This window comes from Macaca thibetana, chromosome 14 (assembly GCF_024542745.1).
Source record: "Macaca thibetana thibetana isolate TM-01 chromosome 14, ASM2454274v1, whole genome shotgun sequence".
In the NCBI taxonomy this organism is placed as follows: domain Eukaryota; kingdom Metazoa; phylum Chordata; class Mammalia; order Primates; family Cercopithecidae; genus Macaca; species Macaca thibetana.
In genome coordinates this window covers 94,558,662-94,586,499 of record NC_065591.1, presented here as the reverse complement: position 1 = coordinate 94,586,499, position 27,838 = coordinate 94,558,662, and the positions used below count along the sequence as shown (strand labels likewise).

The 27,838-nt window shown below is 40.6% G+C and overlaps 1 protein-coding gene across 1 annotated transcript in view; it reads left to right on the top strand.

The window, feature by feature from the left end:
- Positions 1 to 7,655: 7,655 nt before the first annotated feature.
- The window catches only part of MMP20 (matrix metallopeptidase 20), a 48,908-nt gene continuing 28,725 nt past the window's right edge, over positions 7,656 to 27,838 (top strand). The window contains exons 1-6 of the mRNA XM_050758282.1: positions 7,656 to 7,879; positions 15,981 to 16,228; positions 21,082 to 21,230; positions 23,158 to 23,283; positions 24,088 to 24,249; positions 26,826 to 26,967. Coding sequence (XP_050614239.1) covers positions 7,754 to 7,879; positions 15,981 to 16,228; positions 21,082 to 21,230; positions 23,158 to 23,283; positions 24,088 to 24,249; positions 26,826 to 26,967 — 953 coding nt within the window. The 5' untranslated portion in view covers positions 7,656 to 7,753. The remainder of the gene's footprint in view (positions 7,880 to 15,980; positions 16,229 to 21,081; positions 21,231 to 23,157; positions 23,284 to 24,087; positions 24,250 to 26,825; positions 26,968 to 27,838) is intronic.

Here is a 27,838-nt window from a genome sequence, read left to right as displayed (position 1 = left end):
ATTCTCCTGCCTCAGCTCCCCAAGTAGTAGGAACTAGAGGTGCGCGCCACCACGCCTGGCTAATTTTTTTGCATTTTTAGTAGAGACAGGGTTTCATCATGTTGGCGAGGCCAGTCTCAAACTCCTGACCTCAAGTGATCCTCCCACCTCGGCCTCCCACAGTGCTGGGATTACAGGTGTGAGCCACCATGCCTGGCCGAGTTTAACTATTTTAAGTATTTCATGTATTAATAAGTGGAATCATGCAGTATTTGTTCTGTGACTGCTTTATATCACTTAGCATAATGTCCTCCAGAGCATATATCTCTGCCTCTGTGAGATGAACTTTTTTTAGCTCCGACTTATGGAGTGAGAACAGGTAATATTTGTCTTTCTGTGCCTGGTTCATTTCACTTAAGGTAATGACCTCCAGTTCCATCCACGTTGTGGCAAATGACAGGATTTCATTCTTTTCTACACTCGAATAGTATTCCATAGTGTATATATGCCACATTTCTTTATCCATTCAACCATTGATGGACACGTTAGTTGATTCCATATCTTAGCTATTGTGAATAGTCACAATACACATGGACATGAAGACACCCCTTTAACATATGAGTTTCCTTTCTTTTGGATATTTACCCAGCAGTGGGATTGCTGGATCATATGGCAGATCTATTTTTAGTTTTTTGAGAAATATTCATATTGTTTTCCATAGTGGCCGTACCAAATTACATTCCCAGCAACAGTGTATTAGCTTGTCTATTTCTCTGCATCCTCACGAGCATCTGTTATTTTTTGTCTTTCTGATAACAGCCATTTTTACTGGGGTAAGATGATATCTCACTGTGGTTTTGGTTTGCACTTCCCTGCTGACCAAATGCGTATTTTCTAAAGCCTTCACTTTTTCTACATGTATTTGTTAGTTACCTTTTTACCATAAGGAAGTGCTTTCTCTTCTCCCCATTATTGCTTGTTTATATCAGTACAGACTCATGAGTTATTTCATTCAATGGACCACACCCATTACTATCATTATGGATTTTGATGCTCAAAGTATCTTAGATTAGGCCAGAGGGGGCTCCAAAAAACTGGATAGTGTCCTTTAAACATTCCTTCATCATTCTACTACCTGGCACCACAATATGCTGCAGGTTTGCCTTAGTTTATTTGGGTCACTATAACAAAATACCATAAAGTAGGTGGCCTATATACAACAAAAATTAATTTCTCACAGTTCTGGAGCCTGCAACACCCAAGATCAAGGGAGCTTTCCCTGATACATAGATGGTGCCTTTCTGCTGTGTCCTTGCTTGCTGGAGGGGGCAAGGCAGCTCCCTGGAGCCTCTTTAATAAGGACACTTACTCCAATCATGAGGGCTGCAACCTCATAGCCTAATCACACCCCAAAGGCCCCACCTACTAGTGCTGTCACCTTGGTAGCGAGAATTTCAACATATAAATTTGGAGGGGGACCCAAACATTCAGATGATAGCACTGGGGATATGGTAGATCTTTCAAAATAGTTAAATTGATTTTACCTGTAGACAACACTCTAGGAAAAAATGGAGATGTTCAAAAGAAGCTGCCAGGCAAACTATCAGTTTCCAGAATTGCTGATTTGTATGCTGAAATAAGTCTATAATTTAGCAAATTGACTCACTAAAATGGGCAAGTGGAATGTGCTCTAATGGGACTTTTGACATTCCGCCCTCTACACAGGCAGCTGTAAACACATTTACTATCCAATCTCAAAAGCTCACATTGGTGATCGTTGCAATACAGTCCAGAGATTTTACAAGAATAAACAAAATGTTATTTATACTGACAGCTCATCTCTCACAGTTCATGATCTAAGATAAACGTAACAGTAAGCCCTCTGACTGGACCTCCTATTACCCTCCCCTTGGTGCCCCTGGCAGCCTCCATCCTCACTCTCCTCCGATCCATCCCGCATGCTCTTTTCAGAGCAATCTTTCTGTAAATGCAAACCTCATCATGTCATTGCTGGGGAAGAAACTCTCCAGTGGTTTCCCATCACAAACCATTAATGTCTAGATGCCTTAGCCTGGCACACAAGACGCCTGTGACGTTACCTAGCACACTCCTCTCCAGGCCCTTTAAATAAAACCCCACAAGCCCTCCAAGCCTTTGCTGCACTGTGGCTGCTCCGGATTTGTTCCATGCCATTCTGCCAATCTACTGCCTTTTCTGTTTTGCCAACCACATTCCAGCTCTGCACCTTGGAGCCTCATGTCAGTCCTGCCCTTTGGATCTGCAGCTTGGGCTGGAAATTGCTGTCTGGCTTTCCCTTTGACCAAGGTTCACCCAGCAAATGACTCCTGGCCTCTGTTTTTCTGTGTCAGTACCTGGAACTGTGGGTGAGAGGCGTCCTCCAACAGACCGGTCTCTGCCTTTCTTTTCCGCCTACCTCCTGTTGGCTGCCCCCAAACTGCCTTGTACGTAGAAATATCTTCAGTTTCTTAAGAACAGAGGCTTTTCTTTAACCTCTTCTTTAACATCTCCTCATTGACTCCTCTGCTTGGAATTTCCCCCTCCCCACTACCTGTCACTCTCCTTCCTTCTCACCTCACCCTTCTTGCAGGTGAGTTCTAACTCCATTGGCAATCAGCCCTCAACTAAAGCTTCATCCCCATGGAAAGTCCACCCTGGCCCCTACTTTCTTCCATTTTACTCTCATTCTCAACTGCTCAGGCAGAGACGGCTTTCCCTCTTCTGCCCTCATTTGGACCTTTAAGTACCTTTCTTTTGTTACTAATTACACTGTAACATATTTTGAGTTTATATCTGAGCCTCTCCCTGGAGATTCTAAGACTCTGGTTAAGGACAGGTTTTATTTGCCTTTTGTACCTCCAGGACTAAGCCTAGTGCCAGCATATAGAATAAATACAAGAGTTCTAGACTGAGTAAATAGAAAGAAGACTCACAACCGAACAAATGAATGAGTTAAATATGCCAATGGGTTCATTATCTATGTCTTCTGTTTACTCAAATACAAATATAAAGGGTACATTGACACAGTCTTTCACACTTTCACTTACTGTTTTGAAAAAATGCATGGTAGCATTAAAGGAAATTGTATAAGAATTATAGGTGTAAGGCCCTAACACTCTCACACTACTGTTTTCTCTACCCCAGGTTTCCCTTTTTTTTTTTTTCCTATATACTTCTCTTTAGCAGATATAGAATCAAATGTTGTGTAATTTTTATTTGCCGTTTTGGTTAAAATTGTCCTTTTAATATTTTATACATTGCTAAATCATTTATAGCTCTTTAGAAGGATTCTACCAATTTGTAATGTAAAGACATGTTTTTTGTCACTAAGATTCAGTCGATCTTTATCTAAGATTTTACTCCAAGTTCAATTTTATTGCAGCAGTAAGTTTTGAGCTCCCAGAGTGTTAAAACAGTGTCTCATATCTCTGTATTCCTGGTGCCTAACAAATAATTGATACTTAATAAATATTTATTGAAAATATGAAGATATTTTACTTATTGTGTATATATAAATTATATCAATAAGTATTTATAAATTATATATATTTGTGTGTGTATATATATATGAATAAAATTTGGCAGAGCAATCTAATCTAAGTTCTGTGCACATACCCCAAGCCTGAGCAGACAGGCAGAACCCCACTGAACCCAATCTTTTCTAAAAGCATGATGCTCTACCCTGTACTCAAAGACTGCTGAAGGCAACCTCACAACCTTCTTTAATAGCTCATTTTAATGCTAATGATTGCCGAATCAGAAGGCTGTTTGCTTCTTCCTCTCTAACCAAAATTACCTACAGTACAAAGTAAATGTTGTTTTTTTTTTTCTTTTCTTCCCTTCTCTTCCCTTTTCTCTTTCTTTTTCTGTTCTTGGTGAAAATAAACCAGTTGGCTTCTGGATATAAGCTTGCCAAGGTCCTCTCTGAGCTTCTCATTCTCACAAATGAGGTAAGATCATTCACTCATTTTTTGTATGAGATTCTGGGGGTAGTCTTTGGTTTTAAATACACTTTTTTCTTTTCTCTATTTTTATTCCATCTGATTCTAGAATATGTGTGCTCTAGAAATTCAGAATATGGTTCATGTTATTCTGTATTCTAATAATAAATTTCTAAACTTAAAAAATACCATTACAAAATAGAATATGATGTGATATACAAGTTATGTAAATAAACAATTTTTAGAGTCAGCCATTCATAAATAAACATTTTTTAGAGTCAGCCATTCAAAGTGGCATATATTTACTGGAGTCATTTGAAAGGATGGCCATGGTAAGGTTGGATATAGAATAAAATGTAGCTGGTGACTGATCACTCAGAATCCTGCTTCAATGAGAAGCATCCCTTTTTCTGAAAAATTTACCAGGTTGTAACTGAATTCTTTGGAAATCCAGAAATTTAATCATTTATGAAAGTTAAATTCACTAAAGGTTGAAAAACAGAAACCAGAGTAACATAGGAGTCATTTGCAATAAGAAACACCATCACCAGCCAGGGAGCTTGCACAGTCTAGCTGGCCCAACTTCTGCTCAGTCCAGATACACGGGAGTGCCAGGGAGCTGCCGGGGAGCTAGAATAAGCCTAGGGATCTCCCTGACAGCCAACTTGAAATACCATGTTCCCAAGGCACTGCTCCACAAAGGCACCAACGTACACTTCCTGTAAAGAACACAGGCTTCGATGTCTAACAGAACTGGGTGAAAATCTTGGAGCCACCACCTTAATAGCTATGTGAAATTAACAAATCATTTATCCTCCATGAGCCCATTTCTTTACTTGAAAAATAGCGCATCACAAAGTTGTGTGAAAAATGTACATAAGGTACTTGGCTACATGTCTGGCATATAATGTGAGTTTAATAAAGGTTCTAGTTTCTTAGAGTGATGCTATACACCTTCATTTGATCCATTATATGGGTTGATTTAAAATTTATCCCTCTAAGGACAATCTTGTTTTTCTTCTTTCTATCTTTAATCATTCAATTAATCACTCATTTATACATTCGTTTGTTCAACAGCTGTTTATTTTATGCTAGGTACTGTTCTATGCACTAGAGATGCTGCTGTGAACAGAATATATAGAGTTCTTACCCTTATGGGACTTACATTCTACTGGTGAAAGACAATAAGCACATAACAACATATAGTATGTCAACATATACATTTAATGGTGTAATGATTTATTTTTCCCCTAACTGTTATTTAATCAGTGGTATTTTCCCTTTCATATTTCTCTGATAGGATCTCTCATTTCATTTTCTTTTAGTCATTGACTTGCTTTGATATGATTTTTTAGACTTCAGTGATTTGGGTTTTAATTTAGAGTTGATACAAGAATGATAGAAAAAAAGCAGACCTTTGCTCCCCTATGAAGAAAGAAAAATCAGGAAAGGAAAATCATGGTGAGGAACTACCAGACATTTACTTTATTATCCTCTCTCTGGAAAGGTCAAAGATGTTGCCTAGGGCTGACTCTGAGGTGAAATTTAGTCACACTAATATATAAATGACTTATAAGAACATAAATTGCTATTCCTCTTCAAAAGTTTTGCACTTGATAATTAAAATGTTGCACTTAAGAATATTGGGATTGATTGCATTTATGTGTTAGAAAAGTGGATACTGGAACCTTCTAGAAGTATCTAGATCACACCCTACAGGCAGTTATTAAACTTCCATGTGCTTCCAAAAACAGAACTTAGATTACTCTATAGAGTCCTAGAGGTGAGAATATTTTCTCTCTATTGGCCCCAGAATTTCTTACCATCATTACTTTCACTCCAATGTTCACTTCCATGTCTTTTTTGCATTGGGGCCTTCATAATGAATTGGAACAGTGTTTAAAGGAGAAAAAAAGGGAAGAGGATGACTAGTTGAAGGGAAGTTTCAAGGATTCTCTTTGTTCTTCAATTTTGGCAGCTGCTGAAGATAGGGCTCTAGAAGACAGGAGACCAAATAAACACAAATTTTGAAAAAGTATTGCAATATCCTATTCCTTTCCTGAAACCAAAAAGCGACGATTAGTATATGTTTGTACATTGATTCATTCTTTTCTTAACAAACTTGATTAAGTGATATTTTTTAGAATACAATCTTCAAAGAGCTTACAATTTAGTTAGTTGAATTAATCTAATCTGTGGTTTTCTTTTTTCTTCTTCTGAAACACATGTTTTGTGTATCTCACAGTACATGCCAGAAATTCTGTTTGCATGTGTGTATTAGTCCATTCTCACACTGCTATAAAGAAATACCTGAGACTGGGTAATTTATCAAGGAAAGAGGCTTAGTTGACTCACAGTTCTACATGGCTGGGGAGGCCTCAGGAAGCTTACAATTGTGGCGGAAGGCAAAGGGGAAGCAGGCACCTTCTCGACAAGGCAGCAGGAGACAGAAGAACAAAGAAGGAACTTTCACCTATAAAACCATCATATGTTTTGAGAACTCACTTATTATCATGAGAACAGCATGGAGGAACCACCCTCATTATCCAATCACCTCCCTCCTCACACGTGGACTACATTTTGAGATGAGATTTTGTTAGGGACACAGAGCCAAACCATATCAATATGTGACAAACTCTTGTTGAGTACCGGGGGTTGTACACTAGATACTACACATTGGCTATAACTCCATCACTTTGTCTTCCATACAAGAAAGTATATGAAAATGCAACAGAGTGAGAAAGACTATAGGAATTCACTATATTCACTATAGGAATAACTTTGAATCTAGTCTAAAATCAAAATTAGGATTTGAATCCACATCTAAGAGATGCCAAGTGGTGCTAGCAGATGTCATGCTATGTGTGTTACTCCATAACATTGAAAAGTTTATACTTAGTGGTAGTATTGTCAGTCTTTTGTAGATTTTAAAAAAACTAATGTTCACAGAGATTAAATGACATGCCCCACATCACACAGCTAGGAAATATCTTTTTTAAAATTTAATTTTGCTTTGTCTGACTCTAAGTGCTTTTCCCACCATATGACACCATTTCACCATATCATCTCTGGATCAAAATCCATCTTAATCAGACCAGAAAAAAACAATATGACTCCAATTAACCAGAGTGCGCATAGATTGGGGAGTTCTGGTTAATGTTTTGGTTAACTAAGACATAACTCTTGTCTTAATTTATTCAAAGGCTTTCTAACAGTTATCGGTTCGCTTTCCACCCTACGTCAGCACAGTATAATGTAATCTTGCCTTGATGATTCAGGATCTTATGTGTCTCAGAGCCGTCATTATGAACAGCAGTTGCTACTGAAAAATTTTGAAGTGAATGCAGAAGATAGAGGCGATTGAGTTGAATGCATGGGGAGTTTGGGATTACTTGGAGGACAAATTCAATTATACTGTAATCATCTATCTTTTCTGTAATCAGAATGGCAAAAGGTCCCCAAATTAAGACTAATCAAATGTTTCAGCTGAATTGGGTTCAAATCAATCAAGTTTACTTCAATTTGTTTAACTAGCTGACAAACTTCATTAAAAGTGACTGTTCTCCTCCTTTTGCCACTTGGCAAATAACAAAAAAAAAAAAAAAATGAAGCTTTCCCTGATTTCTGTGTACAGTTGTGTTACCCCATCATCAGGGAGAGAAATGAGCTGTATAATTACTGTTTGAGACATGAATCATCCTTGCTCAGAGGGTCCAGACCTGTTTGACTCTATAAAAGGAGCTCAAGGTCGAAGTGCAAACGTGCACTGTCTGCCATCCCCCAGGCTGATATAATTACCAAGCTACTGTGAGGGGATGAAGGTGCTCCCTGCATCTGGCCTTGCTGTCCTCCTCATCATGGCTTTGAAGTTTTCCACTGCAGCCCCCTCCCTAGTTGCAGCCTCCCCCAGGACCTGGAGGAACAACTACCGCCTCGCACAGGTTTGTGAACTTTTGCCCAATTCCTTCTTGCTCCTTTGCCCTAGAAAACCTAAAAGGGCATAGTGAGAAAATAAGAAAAAAATTCTATTGTTCTTTTAAAATCATTTTATGTGAGTCCATTGAAGTATGATCGATGCTATCTTCTGTCCATCTAGATTGGTGTCTGGTGCATATTAGGTGTACCATGTTACATGATTGAATAAATACATAAATATATATCTACCTAGTTATCTTGCTTCATAAAGAATTCCAGGTGGCTTGTGAAAACCATACAATATAAAAGGACCAAACAAGTACTTCTCAGGAATGATGTAGGATGAAAAACAGAAGCAGAAAAATAAAAACCGAGGAATAATCCGCACGCTAGAGGCAGGTTGTGAATTTAGCTTAGCAGCTTTAGCAGTCACAATGAAGAGATTTCCTCTGTTTACACTTTTTAAAAGGCTCTTATATTCAAGGTAACCCTGATCAAAATTTAAAGTGGACTAAGTTCTTCCTGGGTGCCAACCCACTTCTCATTTGAGGGCCTTTTCTCCCTAAAGCATATTCCCCAACGAAGTAAAAGTTTCTGTACAAAGTACATAACAAAGTTTATGTAGTAAGTACAAAGTACAAAGTTTATGTGCTTAAACTTTGTGTATTTTCCTCTTTTAACATCTCTCCTATATGACTGCTGGAAAGGGTCTGATAGAAATGATTCATATTAGAAATTTTGCAAAGACTACTTGATTCAAAATGATTCAATATATATATTATATATATGCTTCCAAGCGTTTTTTGTTTTTAAAAGAAGGGTGGCATCCTTAACCTTAAGAAATGGATGTCTAAGGATGGAATTTCCAACATTAGTGAAAGATATGTAGAGGAAATGTTTTTGTACACAGGCCTATTCAAGAGTCTGCCAACATTATAGCATACCTGTGATCACTAGCTCTGCCTCAGGGCTGCTTTCTTGCCTGCCAGGCTGCACCCGTGTACCGCTTGGCTGTCTGCATCATAGAGCTGATTTCCACCCATGTGCAATGGCATGTCCCTACCGATTGTTTCTGCTACTCATCCTTATTCACTGGTCAGTTCCCCAGCCGTACCAGTCATTAAACACTTAAATATCAGCTCCACAGATGAACAGCACAGCTGATGCCCAGCACAGCCATATTGAATTGAACTTCCTTTGACTTTAGCTCACTTTTAGATGAACTCATTTCAAAGTAACTCAGGATACTGGGATCTTTATTCAATTGTATTTTGTCCGTGCCACCTAGTTTTAGGTGCCTTCTTCCCAAATGTAATTTTCCCTACCCTGCCTCATGCCACTGTGATTCTGAAACTAAAGAGGTTTTGTGACCTCCGGAAGGAGAGCCATGCTGAGGCCAGAATGGATCTGAGGTGTTGGGAATCTTCTAATCCACGGTTCAGGGAAACTACAGTTGGCCCTGTCCCTTAGTTTACAGATTGTCTAGGATTGCTTTTGTGCCACAATGGCAGAGGTTTGCCTAGAAGCAAAGAATATTAATTATTGTCCTTTGCAGAAAAAAAATAGCCACCCCTGACTAGTCTATGAAGGAATAAGGCTAGACCAGCCAGGGACCAGTTTCATGGAAGACAGTTTTACATGGACATGGGAAGCAGGAGGCTGGGGGGTGATGGTTTGGGGATGAAACTGTTCCACCTCAGATCATCAGGCTTAAGATTCTCAAAAGGAGTGTGCAACCTGGACCCCTCACATGCACATTTCACCATAGGGTTTCTGCTCCTATGCGAATCTAATGCCTGTGCTGATCTGATAGGAGGCAGAGCTCAGGCGGTAATGCTGGCCCGCCACTCACCTCCTGCTGTGGGGCCAGGGTCCTAACGGGCCACAGACGGGTTCCTGCGTGCAGCCCAGGAGCTGCGGATCCCTGGGCTACACACTCTTGGGTGGAGCCATTCTTGCTGTTCTAGCTGGTCAGGAGTCAGCTGGGCATCTTTAGAAACAATGGCATGGCCTGGGAATGTTGGGGACATTTAATGATTCCTTACTTCTTCCTCTCCAAAATAAATCAGCCCTTCTCTGTCTCCCTTATGACATACTCTTAGAAAGATCTTAGACCAAGGAGCAGGGAAACTTGTCCACATCTCCTCACCTGGCACACAGCACCTTCTGCCTGCAATGGCCCTGGCCCTCAGCTCTGGGCAGGGACACTCATCACTCCGTAGGAGTCTGGAATGATCTGGCCGAACCTCTAATGAGGATCACAGTGACAAGAAAGAAGTATTTAATAACATCCTACCTTATAATTTATAGAAACGTTATATAACAACCTCATCAGCCTCATAAAGTCACGAACAAAAGCAGTAAAATAGGCAGCAAAAGTTCATGTATTGAATGCTTCCAGTGTGGTGTGTGCTGGAAAAGCATGAGGGAATCAAACAAATGAAGCCGCTGTTCTTATGCTGCTTCCATGAGGACGAGGGAGCTGGTGGGAAGGTGCTGCGAGAAGCTAAACAAGTCAGCCAATCAGTGCACAAGATTATTTCACAAAGTGATCGGTGAGATTGGAAAGCAGTTAATCAGGATGACAGAGAGTTACTGACTGGGGAAGTGGTCTGGGGAGGGAGTATTTTTAAATGAAGTAGTCCAGGAAGGCTGCTCAGAGGAAGTGACCTTTCAGATGAACCTGAGCTGCATGAAAGAGCCAGCCACATGAAGACCCGGAGATGGGGCAGTCCTGGCAGAGGAAACAGCAGCTGCTTGGAATGCGATCATCAGGCCCATGTGACTAGAGCCAAGAGGTCAGGGAAGAGGGTCCCAAGGACAGGCGAAGCCAGCGGGTCCTCTGGTGCCTGGTGGCCTGGGTCACGCTAAGCAGAGAGAATGCTTAGAGATGCTCTCTTCTTGCTAAGTGATCTGTTAGGTCACTCGCTAAGAAAGAACAAACGGTTCCTGGAAACACCAAAGAGGTCATGTTTCCAAACACCATACGCCTCTCCCTCCCACCAAAAAATCTGTACTTGAGAAGATAAACAGCTTCTTGATTTATTTAATGTCACTTGTGTCCTTTAAATTCTGATTTGCTAATTTGCATAAGTGCTTTGAAAATGATGAGACGGCAAAATGCTTACCTATTTTCATAATCCAGGATTTTATTCTGGATTTGTTTGTTTAAAAAAAATGAGTATTAATATGACATTTAAAACATATTTTTTAAATTATGTTTAAAAATAACAAAAATTTTAATTACCCCATTATTATGAACTCATAACTAAAGAAAATGAAAATACACACTGTTAATTCAGGCAGTTTTACTACCATTTTATTCTCTATGATAAAGACTTTTTAAAATTGTTATTGTCTTCAAAATGTGGTTTTTACTTTTCTAACTATTATGTAATAAGAAAATTTTGATTTTATACTATTTTCATAACATCACTTTAAACACTCAGAAATATTCCAGAATATAAGTTATAATTTATTTGACCATTTCCTTTATTTGGCAAATAGATTACTTCCATATGAATAAAGCTTCTATAAGCATCTTTGTACATCAAGCTAATTTAAACAATTATTTTTTCAGGATAGGTTTCCAGACATGGACTTAATGAGTAAAAGGGCATTTTAAAGTATTCTGACACATTTAAAAGCATTCACATTGAGGACCTCATTGGATCCTCACACTCGTGTAGCCAGTAGGGCAGAAACCACTCTATAGATGAGAAAGCTGAAACCACAAGAAATTAAAAGAATTGCAAAAGCATGTTAGTGACACAGCCTGGACTAGAACCTAGGATTTTTCAGACAGCTTTAAAAGTTCGCACAGATCTATTTGTGTGACTGTAAGGAACATGGCTGTGCTGCAGCCAAGCAGGCATAGGCCGAGGTAAACATCCTGTGTGACTCGGTGAGTTTAGGGTGCAGGCATATATCTCCACTTGTTATCACAGCCGTGTAGCCACAACATGGGGAAGGCCATCACTTAGCTCTAAGCCACTATTGTCTGTAAAAGGTATAATTGCCCTGCTGACACTGTACAGGAGTCCTCTCACCCAGAGAAATAGAGAGCCAGCCAAAGCTATCCATATTGCGGGTGGGTGGAGGGGAGCCAGGAACCGGCTTGTGCCCAGAGAGAGAAAGAGTTAAGCTGCTGACCCTGAAGGGCGGGCCAGCCACGCAGCTGTGTGTGGGAGCAGCCGGCTCTAGCAGCTGAAACAGGGGGGACAGTGTGAGAAAGCTGCTGAAGAGAGAGCTGCTGAATAAAACCATATTCATCTGCCTATGCCCGCACCCCCTCCCTGAGGATTCTTTCAGCTATCTGCCACCCACCCATTCCCCTCAGACCTCAGCATGGGCTGGAACCTGACACTGAGCATGTCAGTGTATTCAGTGCATTTGGTGTAGTGGTGGCCCCAAACCTGACCCTGGAACCTGACAGTGACTTCGCCAAAAAAGAAAAATGTTGACGAAATGTACCTTAAGTTTCACCCTGTCCTGGAGCGTACTTAAACTGAGTTTTAAACTCTTAAGTTTCAGGAAAGACACTAAGGAAATGAACTGAATGAGGGCTTGGGAGGGAGCCCTAAGCTGCTAGCCTGCAGGAATGGAACCCCTGGCCTCCTGTACTTTTATCTGTCAGATACTGGAAGAGAAGTGGAGAGAGGATCACCTGATAATTGATCTCAATATTCTATAATTTTAACAATGAGGAAGTGGGGAAGCTTGGAAGGAAATGGGACAATTCTGGTAAATTCTGAATTCTTTGTCTCAGCGCCAACAATAAGTGCTGAGCCAACAGTATGCAAGCGTTAGGGTATCACATGAGAGCAATTCTAAGCACACCCCTAAGTGCCTGATAGAATATTGTGACTGTGAAAAGTATGCCAAAACCTTGTCAGTAACTTTAGCAGGAAAGTGCCCAGAGTTCTAAGCTTTCAGTACTTCAGGATATCTGATAATTCTTCAAGGAAACACACTTTCATATTTTGCCTAAAGAAATAGAGCTGAAACATTAACTGAGCATCTACTCTGAGCCTAGAACTGAGTCAAACACAGGGTTTGTATCTGTGAAGGCAAAACGGTGCCTGATTGGAAGGAGGTTGCAAACAAGCAGGTGAGAGCAATAAGAAATTGGTTGGAAGTGATGGTTTACAGTGCAATGAGACACGTGTTTTACTAGTACAAGAATCACATCTTATGGAAGCACCAACTAGGGAGAGATTTTGTTTATATCACTGCAGTGATGAATTTTTGTTTTTAAGAAGGAATAGTTTCTAATTTTATTTTTACTTCATTAAAAGGTACTGTTTTAATCCTTCCTGTATGACCAGCCATAAACCTTTCGTGCTCTCAGAATAACATCCTGTGCATATTTTAAAGAAACAAACTGTTGGTTATAAAAATTATGCAGGTTTGTAGTAAAAAAAAAAAAAAAGTAAAAACCCTGTCTTTAAAAATATATCATCTTAACTCCATTATTAAGGTTTAACCACTGTTAGTCCCTTAGACTGTATCTTTCATAACACTTTTCTATGATTCAAAGCCAGGATTAGTGTGAGGCAACCTAGGCAGGAAATGCATCCTGTTTTTAAAATTTTGAAATTTTGTTTATCACGGATTTTTTGGCATTGATTTTATTTTTTTTAATTCTGCATTAAATTATTATCTTGATTACAGAGTTTTTGGTAACCACCACTGACCACATCTCAGCCCTGGTGATATGACTGGGATGGTATGACTAGATATCACTTACGTTTATAAACATGGCTCATATTGTAATAGCAGTGGTAAACACGGCAAACATGTTTTCCACTTAATTTATCATGCACATCTTCCCTTATATAACCTATTTTGTGAGGCAAAAACTAGAACGTAGAGTGTAACACATAATCTAACAGGAGAACAAAATATTTGAAATCAATGATCTCAGAGACACAGAGGACCTGGTCTTATACATGGAGCTTAACCCTGAGGAGTATAATTCAGACATTACCACAAGCATCGCATTATCACAGCATCAACGTGCACAGACAGGAACAATTCATCCAATCCACCTCATCTTGCCAAAAAAAAAAAAAAAGGATGAGAAACATAAATACTTACTTAAGGTGGTCTAACTAGAGGTGGAATGGAACCAAATAGTCACAGTTTTGTTTCAGAATACTAGGCTAGATTTCAGAGCCTGGGCACCCCATGTTTCCTTCCCTTTTCCTCCTCTTGGCTTCTCATCTCACCTAAGGTGTTTATAAGGGACAACAACAGGGAAAGTGATCTTCTCTCACAAGCAGGGCAGGGAGTGAAGGATCGGCTGATCCTGCAGTGAAAAAATAGAGTATCCTCTCCAAACATATGAGTGAGACTTACTCCTTTTTATTTTTTCCCCAACAGTAACAGTTCATGCTCATTGTAAAAAAATGTGGAATATAGGAAGGAATAAAGAATAAATTAAGTCATCCATAATTTCATTACCCAGACATAATCAACATTAATATTCAGGCAGACTTCCTTTTATTATTGTGTGTGTGTGCATGTGTGTATATGTATGGTTTACTCAGAAAATTATTATTGTAACCTTATAAAGATTTCTTCTCTTCTTTTCTCAGTATATTGCCATTACATAAAGAGCATTCTTTCATAACATTAAATATTTATTTTTCAAAACTGATCTTACTAGAGGCCTAGTATTGCCTCATATGAATATAGGATAATATATATACTAAATCCCCTGACATAAGACATTAAGGTTACTTCCAATTATTATCTTTATATATATGTTAAAAATACGTGTGCATGATATGTAAGTAAACAATTTGCATAGTTTATATGTGGTAATATATGGCTAATATATAGGTGAATAGTATGTAATTTATATCTAATAAATAAATATATACTATATAAATACAAAATTGTAGGTAATTAAATACAATCAGTGCTCTGTATCCATGGGATCTGTACACATGGAATCAACCAATTATGGATTGCAAATATTCAAGAAAAAAATCGACGGTTGCATCTGTTTCAGGGAAGACATGTTCAAAACATACATTTTTTGTAGCTTTTCCCTAGACAATACAGTGTAATAACTATTTACATAGTATTTATATTATAGTAGGTATTATAAGTAATTTAGAGATGATTTAAAGCATACAGGAGGCTGTACTTAAGTCGTATGTGAATATTATGCCATTTTATATCAGAGACTTGAGCATCTGTTGATTAGGTATCTGAGAGAGGTCCTGGGACCAATTCCCCCATGGATATGAAAGGATGACTGAACCCTTAGCAGCTCTTTGGTTATTTTCCTAAAATCAGCTGGGTAGGTGAAATTCCTGGGCCAAAGGCAGGCCTCAACCCTGTATTTGCATGCCCCTGCATCACTCGTTTAACCCTAATCCCAGCCGTGAGTCATAGAAAAGTGTTTTGAACAATATATACTGAGGGGCTTTATGTCTTTTTGTGCAAATGAAAGCCTTATAATTTATGGCTTATTTTATTTGCTTCAAGGGACAAAGAGCCTTGCCTAGGAAAGTTGTCTCATGGAAACAAATTCCAGCCCACATACTGAACACATCTGAACTCATTAAAATCCTCAGCTGAAAAACAGGTGGACCCTCTGCCTTTGTAAAGTATGACAGGCTGGAATACAATGCCTCCAAGAGTTAAAAGCATACTGATCTTGCATTATGTACAATGGAAAGATGATACCAATAACTGCTTACCAAAGAAACCAGATAGCCTTTGTTTTGCAAACTGGGTAAAGAACTTCAGTGACAAATAAGTGATCCACGGAAATAATGTTCACATCAGATTCCTTCCCTGAATTTTTTCTTTTAAAAAAATTAAAGCAAAAATGCATATTTGTTATATTCATTGTAGAAAAACTATAAAATGCAGGTGGATGAAAGGAAATAATTAAATAATCTATAATCCCCACTACCCAAAACCGATCATCGTTAATAATTTGGAGTATAGCTAAGCTATATGTATACAAATATGTCTGCCTTTTTCATAAATGGGAAAATACTCTACACACTGCTTTTAATACATCAGGAATGCTGTCCCCTGCCTTACCTGAGCATGAGTATTTCCCAGACTACACTGTAGACATGTCAGCCTGCCTCTCCATTTCAGGCGTATCTTGACAAATATTACACAAATAAAGAAGGACACCAGATTGGTGAGATGGTTGCAAGAGGAGGCAATTCCATGGTAAGGAAGATTAAGGAGCTACAAGCGTTCTTTGGCCTCCGAGTCACCGGAAAGTTAGACCAGACCACAATGGACGTGATCAAGAAGCCGCGCTGTGGAGTTCCTGATGTGGCCAATTATCGCCTCTTCCCTGGTGAACCCAAATGGAAAAAAAATATTTTGACATACAGGTAATGAGATCAAGTCTTTCCAAATTCAGAGAAAAAACAGCCCCTCTCTCTTTTTCCCTTTTCTTGAAAAAAATCTTCCTTCTCATCTGTATAAAAATCCTGACGCCTCACAACCGCAAGAAAGAGTAAGAACTGTTTACGTCCATCTGTCAGGCAATGACAATGGGCAATTCACCAGAAAATATGGTCTTAGGATTATCATAATGACTGGCTATTTTAGGCATTTCAAACAATTTCATCAGTTAGAAACAACACAACTATCTTTAATCTAGTCTAGGATTAATGACCTGGCAGTAAAAACCAGTTTTCTTAAAACAACCTGCTTAATAAGAAAGAAAAAAGTAACTTACTAATAAAGTAATTTATTTCATTGACTCCAAAACTCTTTTATTGATGATTCAAAAAATGCATTCCATTTGAGGGACATAAAGGTGAACAGGTCAACTTTGTTGACCTTAGGGAACTCACAGTCCTTTAAGGAGAGACAGACATGCAAACAGACAGCTGTAGCTCTGTGTGAAACGTGCAAAATCATAGCTCTAAGCAGTGAACTGTGGGACCACACAGTTCACATGGAGAGAGCTAGCAAGTGGCCCAGGGACCAGGCAGTGACATTTGAGCCTGATTCAAAGGCAAAGTAGAAGTAGTTCCACTCTTAGCCCCAAGCTCCCCTCACACCCTCCCTGCCCTCTTTCTTCCCCCAACTAATCCTCTGACTTCATCCTGTGTAAACCAAGGGAACACACCCAACCAGAACCTCTGTCCCTCCCTGCAGTGCTCAGGGTACAGAGGCTGGAATTCCCTCTCCCAGAGCCAGACCTGATTCTGGGGCCAGGGCAGACTTCCTCCCCAGGTTGGTACAATCGAGGGCAAATTATGCATGGTACCTGCCCCTCAGCCTGAGGTAGGGGTGGACGGTGCCTGCCTGCGTGGGCCTCACGCATGCCAGATGGGTGCAGGTCAGAAAAGAAGAGTGGCCTCCACTCTTTGTGGTCCTGCCCCAGGCCTTGCACATGTAAGGAGTTTTCTAAGAAGAAAACCAGACCAAGCATATAGCAGCAGAGAGTGGACAGACTGGATGTTGATGGGCAGCATTCCCACCACCAGTGCCTAGGGCATGCGGCTGCGGCAGAGGGTCCAGGAAGGGCAATGGCAGGAAATAAGCTGGAGGGGCAGCCTTAAGGGCAACTAGAGCGTGATGTTAAGGAGTTTGGACTTTATCTCCAGGGCAGTGGAGAGCTAGGACGGGGATCAGATTTCGCTTTTAAGATGAGCACGTCTAGATGATAACTGGAGATGGGGAAAGGCTGGGCTTGTGCAATAGTCCAAGCAGTGGTGTGCTAGAGCTGCCTCCTAATAGCTCACTGAAGCCAATCCTTAAAATGTCAGGAAGGTTGCAGCCACTTGTTAAGCTCCCAAGAATTTTGTGAGCTGGTTGCTAAGACAGCCATTGTTGAATTATGTAAATTTACAATTAAATAAATCACATTAAATTATATTAAATTAAATTACACTATATTAAACTATATTAAATAATTATATTATTTAATATTTATATTTATTATTAAAATATACTATTTTATAGTAATAAATAAAATATATTGTTTATTATTAATATATTATTAAAATATATTATTTTCTAACAATAAATAAAATATATTATTATATTTTATATTATTTAATATTTATAATTACTTCGTAAATTATATTAAATAATTATATTAAATAAAGTATATTAAAAACAAAGGTAATAAAAACATATTGCCTCTTATTTCACTACATTTTATTATTTTCTCTGCTCATGAGGCTATGTACATCTGTATAATCTGAATGGTTCATTCATGCTCATCTCTTCACAACCTGGCATTCAGTGATGGTAAATTGGTAGCTTGAATTAGCCATAGTGAGAATATTTACAACACAGAAATCAGCAAGTCATACAAATCAAGGGGTTTTTTTTCCTCCTTGTAGAGCCACTTGTTAAACTGTTCCGGCACACCAGTGAGTCCATTTGATTAAATGAGGGGCCAGAACCCAGGGAACAGTCATGAATCCCCTAGGCCATTTGTTACCTGCTATCAGCCAATAAATCCATAAGGTGGCAGGCTGAACAAAAACATCAAAGCAATTGGGGAAGAAAAACCTCATAGGGAGTTGAACACAAAAGTGATTCTGAGATAGTAAGAATAAGGCAAGAAAAATGTATATGCATCGACAGAGTCTTTTCATAGTTTTCTTAAACTGTGTTCCGGAATTTTAGTCCATGACTATGTACATACAACAAAGACGAGAAGCATGGGTCAAGATAATGTGATACTTAGGGAAGTATAATATTCTTGCGATAAGGTGGGCAATCTTAAAACCCCTCAACACACACATTGTCCATCCACTCTTGCTCCCCAACAACTGCACCGTCCCCTCCCCATGAAAAAGGACACTAGACGCTATCACAGTACTCTGCCCGTGTAGCTACTGACTTTCAGAATAACTTCTTACAATATAACCCAAAGGGTTACAAAAAGGAAAAAAAAAATACAGCATAGTGCTTATATGCATAAGCTTTGGAGTCAGACAGAACTGGGCTTAAACCCCATTAATCATAACATGTAGATGATGAAGATGATCTTCCTCTTACGGGTCATAGTAAGGATTAAATAAATGCCACTTAAAAAGTGTATGCAGCAACAGCACATAGTGTGACTTCAAAGAATATTAGCTAGTATTATTATTGCTTTATCAAGCTCCAGACCCTGAGTCGGGGATTTTTCCATGTTCTCTTCTTCTCTGGTGCTATCCCTCTCTCCTTCCCTGTCTTCTCAGGCCAACACACACTGTCAGCTCAAAGATACAGCTGACTTATCAAAAATGCGAGGGCATGTCAAAGTAATAAGTCTACCTAGTTGTGATAAATTGCAGACTCATATTACACAGTGGGCTTGGCATATTTTGAAAGCATTAAATAGTCCCTTTGAGGGTCTTTCTGGTCTCCCCCTTCAATTCTATAGCTCTCTTCTTTTGGCCCCAACTCCTGGGGTTGAAGAGCTCCTTGTTCCTTCACTCTCAAGTCCTGAATTGAGCTAGTTGCTATCCTTTCTGTGGGCACAGTCCTTTCACTTGGGACCCCAGCATTATTGCTGTTGGTTTCTCATTGAAATTGCACCATCTGCATTATAATAACCTAGGATACCTTTCAAAACACAGACTTTTGGACCACACCTGTATCTTTAACAAGCTTCCTAGGTAATTATCACAGGTCCTAAACTTTGAGAGCCACTGAGTGGGCCCTAAAACAGCTAGCTTTACTTATTTAATTCATTCATTTATTTATCAAGCAATTGCTAGGCATTTGCTATGTGCAAGGCACTAGACTAGGAGCTACAGAGAGAGAGAAAGCAGGGCCGGTCCCTGCTCATGGGGTTGGCTCTCACAGACACAGCTTCTCACTTTCATCATATTCCAGCCCAGCCCAAGGTCTCAGGTAGAAGTCGCCCTTCCTGCCTTTCCTTTGTATGTTGCCAGAAATCCCCAGACCCTGGGCTTCAGAGCAGAAAGTTCTAACAATCACCAACTCTGACTCCACTCACAGTCCAAAAAGCACTACATTTTTCTGCCTTCAGGTGTCATCGTCATACCAGTAATTGCTGAAAGTCTCACCCTTTTTTTCAGTTCCAGTGAGCCTCCACTTTTAAAGCTAGCCCTTCCTCTTTAAGAATGCATTATTTTGGGCTGGGGGGCAGTGGCTCACACCTGTAATCTGAGCACTTTGGGAGGCCGAGGAGGGCAGATCACCTGAAGTCAGGAATTCGAGACCAGCCTGGCCAACATGGTGAAACCCTGTCTCTACCAAAAATATAAAAATTAACCCGGTATGGTGGTGGGCACCTATAATCCCAGCTACTCAGGAGGCTGAGGCAGGAGAATCAATTGAACCTGGAAGGCGGAGGTTGCAGTGAGCAGAGATCATGCCATTGCACTCCAGCCTGGGTGACAAGAGCAAAACTCCGTCTCAAACAAAAAAAAAAAAAAGAGAGAGAGAGAGAGAAAAGAAGAAGAAGAAAAAAAGAATGCATTATTCTGAGGAAAAAAATCTTCCCCAACAGCCCTGGGGAAATCCTGATGAGCTCTGAATAAGAATTAGCAAAACTTCAAAACTCTACATTTCTATTTTTCATATTGAAAACATCCAGTCCCTTTGGGGAAAAAGAGGTCCTCTCTCAATGAAACAACTTTAAGAAAAATTGACTACTTACTACCTGTGACATTTCACAAGTTTTATTTATTTATTTATTTATTTTTGAGCAAAGTCTCACTCTGTCACCCAGGCTGGAGTGCAATCACCGGATCTCAGCTCACTGCAACCTCCACTTCCCGGGTTCAAATGATTCTCCTGCCTCAGCCTCCCGAGTAGCTGGAACTACAGGTTTGCACCACCACGCCAAACTAATTTTTGTATTTTTAGTAGAGACGGGGTTTCACCATCTTGGCCAGGATGATCTCGAACTCTTGACCTCAAGTGATCCTCCCGCCTCAGCTTTCCAAAGTGCTGGGATTACAGACGTGAGCCACTGTACCTGGCCACAAATTTTATTCTTTTAAGTCAGAGGTAGTATAATAACAAAGAAAGTTAAACGGTTTCAGTACCAGATTATCCCAACTTCTCTCATCTCTCCCTTTCATTTGTCTTGTTTCACATAAAGCAATTTAACATATAATAAAGCAAAACAAGAGTTATCACTTCAGAGAAAAAATCTAAATTGTAGATTTATATTTAACAATTTTTGAATACAACATATAATTCTTGCCTTCTTTGGAGCAGTTACTGAAAAGAAAACATGTTTCTTCCGTTTTCACAGAGTATCTAAATACACAACCTCCATGAGTTCTGCCGAGGTGGAAAAAGCAGTGCAGATGGCCTTGCAGGCCTGGAGTAGCGCCGTCCCTCTGAGCTTTGTCAGAATAAACTCAGGAGAAGCGGATATTATGATATCTTTTGAAAATGGAGGTATTGTGGTACTTGGATTCCATCTACTAATTCAAAGGAGAGTTGTCCCAATACTGTTCCTTCTACATCTTTAATTCGAGTGATCACACACTTCTCCTTCACACCGTACTGTGATGGGCCAAGGCCAAGACCATGACAAAGCCATGATCTTCCTCTGGCCGGAAAATAGAATCAAGAAAATAGGAATTCTTAGCATGTCTTGTCATCATCAGATACAGCTGTAGAGTAGATTCACTGTAACAAACTTTCATTATGACTTTGCCCCACTAGGGGACAAATTCTTGCAGATTTTGCTTTCCCGTTAGCCACATGACCTCATCCATTCCCATGATGGTGTTTATCACTTATATACCCCCCTCCATATTAGCCAAGAATATCCCACCATGAATCCTCACTGAAGGAAATACCTTCCACAGTGACCTTGATACAGCTTTCCCCCTGCAGCAATGGTTAGGAAAGTGTCGTTCCTGTCTTGCCCACACTTGCAGACCACCTTTTGGGAGATGTGTGAGAGGTCTGCCTCCAACTTTCCCACTTCTTCTCCATTCCATTGCTCACCCTGGTAAGGAGTAGAGGCGTAAGTTTGCACAGGGATTGGTGAGAGCTCTGATCCCTTTTCAGAGAAGCAAGTCTAGGAAATAGATAAAGGGAGGGCCAAATGGCTCATGAAATTTCTTTTCCTTCTCAGCTTCGTAATAGTCAGGGTAAGTGACAGCTACTATCTATTCCCCTCCTCAGATAAGATTTCTAAGTGTCCTTGTCATTTCAAATCCAGATCTTAATTTGAATCTGATGTCACTGGGAGGAAAGCACGCTTAGGAGCTAGGAGAGAGAAGATCAAGCAAGTTCTGAGAATAGAGCCTTTAGAAATGGTCCTGGGTGCAACCTGGCCCAGGGCAGGTCCTATTCCTCCCAAAGGACAAAGGCCACCCCTGGTGAAGTGGCAGGGAGGGCAGTGTGACTTGGGGTAGCTTTGAAGGCCAAGGAATGAATGTCTGGCTCTCTCTTGATCTTTCAAGCTTGCAGTCTGTCCCCTAATACATAAGCCAACACAGGGACTGTGCTAGTCTACTTAGTTGTGATGCCATTGCATGAAGTCCTCTGTGCATGCACCTGAGTAGACTGCATGTCACTGAAACCTGAGAAATGGCATACCAGAACTTTGTTCTGTCGGCTCAAAAAAAAAAAAAAAGAAAAAAAAAAAAAAAAACAACTAACTAAAACTGGGTATCCTTACTAAGGTTTTTTAAAGTGGTAAACTATAACCCTCATTTTGTTCTTCCTCCTCCTCTTCTATTAAATCTGTAATGAATTGTTAATTAAAATAGATAATTAAACAAAAACATAAAAAAGCTTCAAAAGTTAGGATTTTATAAATGCCTTTATGACTTTCATAAGTTTTCCACATGAAAGTATGTCAAAATTACAGATAAATTTTTGACACTTTCTTAAACTGTATTGTGCTATAGAAACAAAAAGCACACACTTGTTCAATTCACTATCACTATCTCAGCTGAATCAAATTTGAAAGGTCATTCTGCCAACAGGTTCACATTTCAATCAGTGGAGTAGGTTTTTCCATCCAATGCCCCCCGGTTAGTTCTCGTTTTGTAATCCATGGCATGTGCAAAGTCCACAGTATCCTATGTGTCAGTTAACAGATGTTGTGATAGCAACAATAACCCAAAAAAGGTGTTTTTTAATTATTATTTTTAATGCTTACTATCTTTGCAGTATGAATTAGCCTCTTTTATTTTTCAATGGGCAGTTACTCATTGACAAGTGAACTTCCTATTATAACAAATAAATACTGAAAAGTAAATTGAAGTGTCAATGCTATTCAAAATGTCCATTTTCTGTAATATGATGTGCCCTCAAAATTGCTAGAAGGACTCAATCCTGTTGGCCTTTCTCCCCACTTGTTTAGATCATGGGGATTCCTATCCATTCGATGGGCCTCGGGGGACTCTAGCCCATGCATTTGCTCCTGGAGAAGGCCTGGGAGGAGATACACATTTCGACAATGCTGAGAAGTGGACTATGGGAACGAATGGTATATATGCACAATTCACCATAACCTGGAAAATATTGTACCTTCTTCTGGGCTCCATCATGAAACCTTGAGGTTCAACGTCCCAAGCCACCCTTTAACTAGGGGGGCTGGCTAGGAAAAACAAGTAAGCCAAAAATCCAAAAGGGATCACATAAGGGAAAAAAATCCACCCCAAATTGTGTTGTAGACTTGTCTGATCTGTTTCATAGCATATCATCTGAAGAAATGGTCATCCCCTTCTCAACGCACTGCTCTCGTTTCCTTCAACAACCTAGTATTTATGATTTCTTACTTGTTCTTGGAAATAGGCTACATTCAGAAATGACCCAAGAGAATCAGTACTGTCCTGAGAAGTGTGATGGGGATGGGAATAAAGGTTCCAGAATATCATACAGGTCATTGGAAATCTTCAGTGTGAAACATGTGGATCAAAAGGTGTAGGCTGTAATAGCAGGGAACTATTAAGGCATTTGTGGTCTAAATTTATGAATTATTCCCAAATATCATTGCCACTATTTGCTCCAAGGCTCTCCTTTATCAGTCTACCAAACATCACTGATGATGAGCAAAATGGATTGATGTGCATTTCCATCCTCCCCCACCTCCAACCCCCTTCTAGCCAAGAGGGGGAAAATTTAAGTCACCAAAGCTAAGTGCCAGAATAACTTACCAAAATTTGAATAATCCAGTTAGGAAAAGGAGATGAGTTAACTGTGATGTGGGCATAAATTATCCTATAAAGATGGAAGATGGAGAAAACAAAAACCTGTGGTGATACTGTTTTTTCTCTGTCATATTGTCTAGGTTTTAATTTGTTTACCGTTGCTGCTCATGAATTTGGTCATGCCCTGGGCCTGGCCCATTCCACAGACCCATCAGCACTGATGTACCCAACTTATAAGTACCAGAATCCCTATGGATTCCACCTCCCCAAAGATGATGTGAAAGGGATCCAGGCATTATATGGTAAGATTATTACCTTCTTTGACCACTAACCCTGAAATTGGCAGGCATTCAGTCTCAAACTTAAAGAAAGTGCATTTTATCTGCATTGGTAAAGATCAATCTAGAAACCATAGCCCCAACTATGCCTTCTTGTGAAGAGCTCATTTGCCAGTTATAAATGTGTGTGTGATGTGTGATTAAATTTTACACCTTTCCTTTAGAGCATATTAGTCCTGGATAGCCTTAAAAATATATAGTCATTTGTCTGTTTGTGTTTTTCCTTTGAGTGCAGGTTAGAATTTACAAATTGGGAGAGGATGGATGTAGTTTATAGTTCATATACGTGGTGCTTACCCATTTGCAGATAAGTGACCTTATCTCCCTAAAAATAGCAATCATGATTAAAATAACTCCACGCCCAGCCATGTAGCCGATCTGCAGTTTACAAAACAGGTTCATGTGTGTAGTCTTACACCAGCCTCACAACTAACCTGTGGGGTGTGAAGTGTTTTCCTCGTTTGATAGCTGAGAAAGCTGAGGTTCAAAGGCAGTAAGTATCCTGAGATAAACTACCTCAAGTATTAGCATTCTTCTAAAAGGTAATGAGGGATTATTAGAAACTCTGTATCCAATTTTCCTTAAGGGAAACAAGCCAATTAATCCATCAGAAGGAATCTTGAAACATCCTTAGACCTTGACAATTTTTCTTTAATGGATAAAAGGCAAAAAGATCTAGGAAATTGCTTTTCCCTTGAGCCCTGGAGACCTGGTTATTAGGCTTCTGCTTATCAGAGCCTCTCCCCATCTTCTCAGTGCCTAGAGACCCAGATCCCCCAGCACCTTCCTGGGGCACTAGGAATCTGGCCCCAGGGGATCTGGAGGGTGGGAAGCCCAGAAATGGGCACACCATTCAAAATCAGTCAGATTTCACCTGAGGCACAAAAGGCAAATTTCTTTTTCTTTTTTTTTTTTTTTTTTTTGAGACGGAGTATCGCTCTGTCGCGCCCAGGCTGGAGTGCAGTGGCCGGATCTCAGCTCACTGCAAGCTCCGCCTCCCGGGTTTACGCCATTCTCCTGCCTCAGCCTCCCGAGTAGCTGGGACTACAGGCGCCCGCCACCTCGCCCGGCTAGTTTTTTGTATTTTTTTTAGTAGAGACGGGGTTTCACCGTGTTAGCCAGGATGGTCTCAATCTCCTGACCTCGTGATCCACCCGTCTCGGCCTCCCAAAGTGCTGGGATTACAGGCTTGAGCCACCGCGCCCGGCCCACAAAAGGCAAATTTCATCCCAAGAAGTCTTCAGCCAGCTCTATCCATTTCCAGGAGGGGGAAAGCACCAGATCTGCCTGACCCTTGAGGGACAGGAAAAACACCATGAATGTCACAAACTCAGCTCCAGAGTCTTGGTGGCAGTGCTCCAATGGGAAGCAATTTCTGTGGGCCACCGAGAAGGGCTGAGCTCAAACACTTGCCTTTAGAGGTCCTGTGCTCTGGAAAGTCACTGCCTTCGGATGGCCACTGTCACTCGGCCAGGAGGCAAAGCACATATTTTGGCACAGCTATTATGACACAGGTGAATGAAACATGAAAACATGGGTTTATGTTACAAGGGAGCATTCATATCACCCAGATGATCGCTTCCGCTGCTGACCCTCTCCAATTTCCAGCTTCCATCTTCTCCCAAAGCCTTACCCCGCCTCCGATCTTCGCCTTGCTGCTAACCCTACTCCATCCCTGATCTCAAACCTCATCTGACCCTTATCAGAGGCCTGAACCTTTCCCTTCCCTGTGCCTCATTCCTTCCCTGACTCTCACCTGTGGTTATGACGAGGCCTCATCAAAGAGCAGGGACCCGCCAGAGGCGACAGTCCAAGCTGTGCAGACTCATTCTTCTGGAGCTGGGGCAAGGTCCTCAGAGATGCAGAGCAGGAGGGGAGACTCACTGACAGCTCTCGCAAGATTTGGGTCCATGTTTTCCAAGACGATCCACCAGAAGATACCTTTAAGTAACAAACACTTTCAGTGTACTTCAATTCCACAAGAATTCGCTCAGTTTTTCCTGGATGCCTAGTAAAAGACAAAAGCACAGGGCAGGATGCCAAGGAGTCTATGAAAATAATAGGAAAACACATAAGAAAATTTTCTTATTGAGAAAAAGAGAACTTAATTACAAAGAAATAATCCATGCCAATTTTTAAATTACATTTCTAATCTGGAACACTTGTAGATATCAAAGAAGTTCTATAATAACATAATGATCTTTAGAAGACTTACTATGTGCCAAGCACTCTGCTACCCGCTTTACAGGAATTATTTAATTCTCACAACAGCCTTCTGAGGTGAGTACTATTTTCATCCCTCCCTTTTAACAAGTGAGGAAGCTGAGGCTTAAAAAGTTAAATAATGTGCGGCAAATCACACGGCTCAGCAACCAGGAGAGCCAGGACTCAAACCCCGGTCTACCTGCCCTCAACAGCCATGGCCATGATCACATGTCCAGGGTGAAAGTGTACAACCTCCCCTGGGGCTCTATCTAGAACAGAAGTGTGTGAACTCCAAATTCCCGTTACCATTTTGACCAAGTCATTTTGAATCCTAGGACCTCGGAAACCATTCCTGGGGAAGCCCATGGTGCCCCATGCCCCCCATCACAAGCCATCCACCCCCGACCTCTGTGACTCCAGCTCATCCTTTGACGCAGTGACAATGCTGGGGAAGGAGCTCCTGCTCTTCAAGGGCCGGTAAGCCTCAGACGCGCCACCGACTCTCGTTGGGCCTCATCTCTACTCCCAGATAAATGTCGTCCCACAGGTCCTTGTTGCTGCCGTGTATGAAGATCATGCAGAAATGCTGTCCTATGCAGCAGGAGGGTGGTAGGCAGGGGTCTTTGGGGGAGATAGAGAACTGCCAAAGCTACTGTTTGTGGTGCACCTACTGTGGTCTTGCTACTGTGCTAAGTGATTTCCATAAATGGACAATATTTATTCTAACCCTTTTCACTGTAGAGATTAGAATCCCTAATGTGCACATAAAGAAAGCAGATCAAAGAGAGCAAGTAGGTTTCCCAAGGTGACAGTTAAATGGCTGAGCTAGGACACCAGCCTGAATTGATCTGATGTCCGTTTTGTTTAACACTTTATCCCTAGTGAGTGTGCATAGCAAATGCTCAATAAATACTTGGTGAATGAGGGTTGGCTAGCTGGATGGATGGACAGATAGGAGATTGGATAAAAGGATGGATGGATGGGATGGATGATCAGATGGATAGATAAGTGGGTGGATAATTCCAAGGCCAACATTCTGAAACTCTTCCTCTTCAATGCCTCTGGGCCTTTCACCCGTCAAGTAGCACAGAGAAGGCAGATCCCTATTCTCCCCCAACTCTGGCTTCTTGGGGAGTATGGCTGTTTTCTCCATGATGCTGGTTACTCTAATTACTTCTTCCCATGGAGGCAAAGAGAAACATAGCAACATTCACCCTATTCCTCCCTTTGCTGGAGACAGAATTCAATCACACCAGAATAGGCAGAGGCATCTCAGGAGCATTCATGTGCGGCGTTATTCCTTCTACTTCTTCAATATTGCAAAAGTGTTTATGGAGCCCATTGTGGT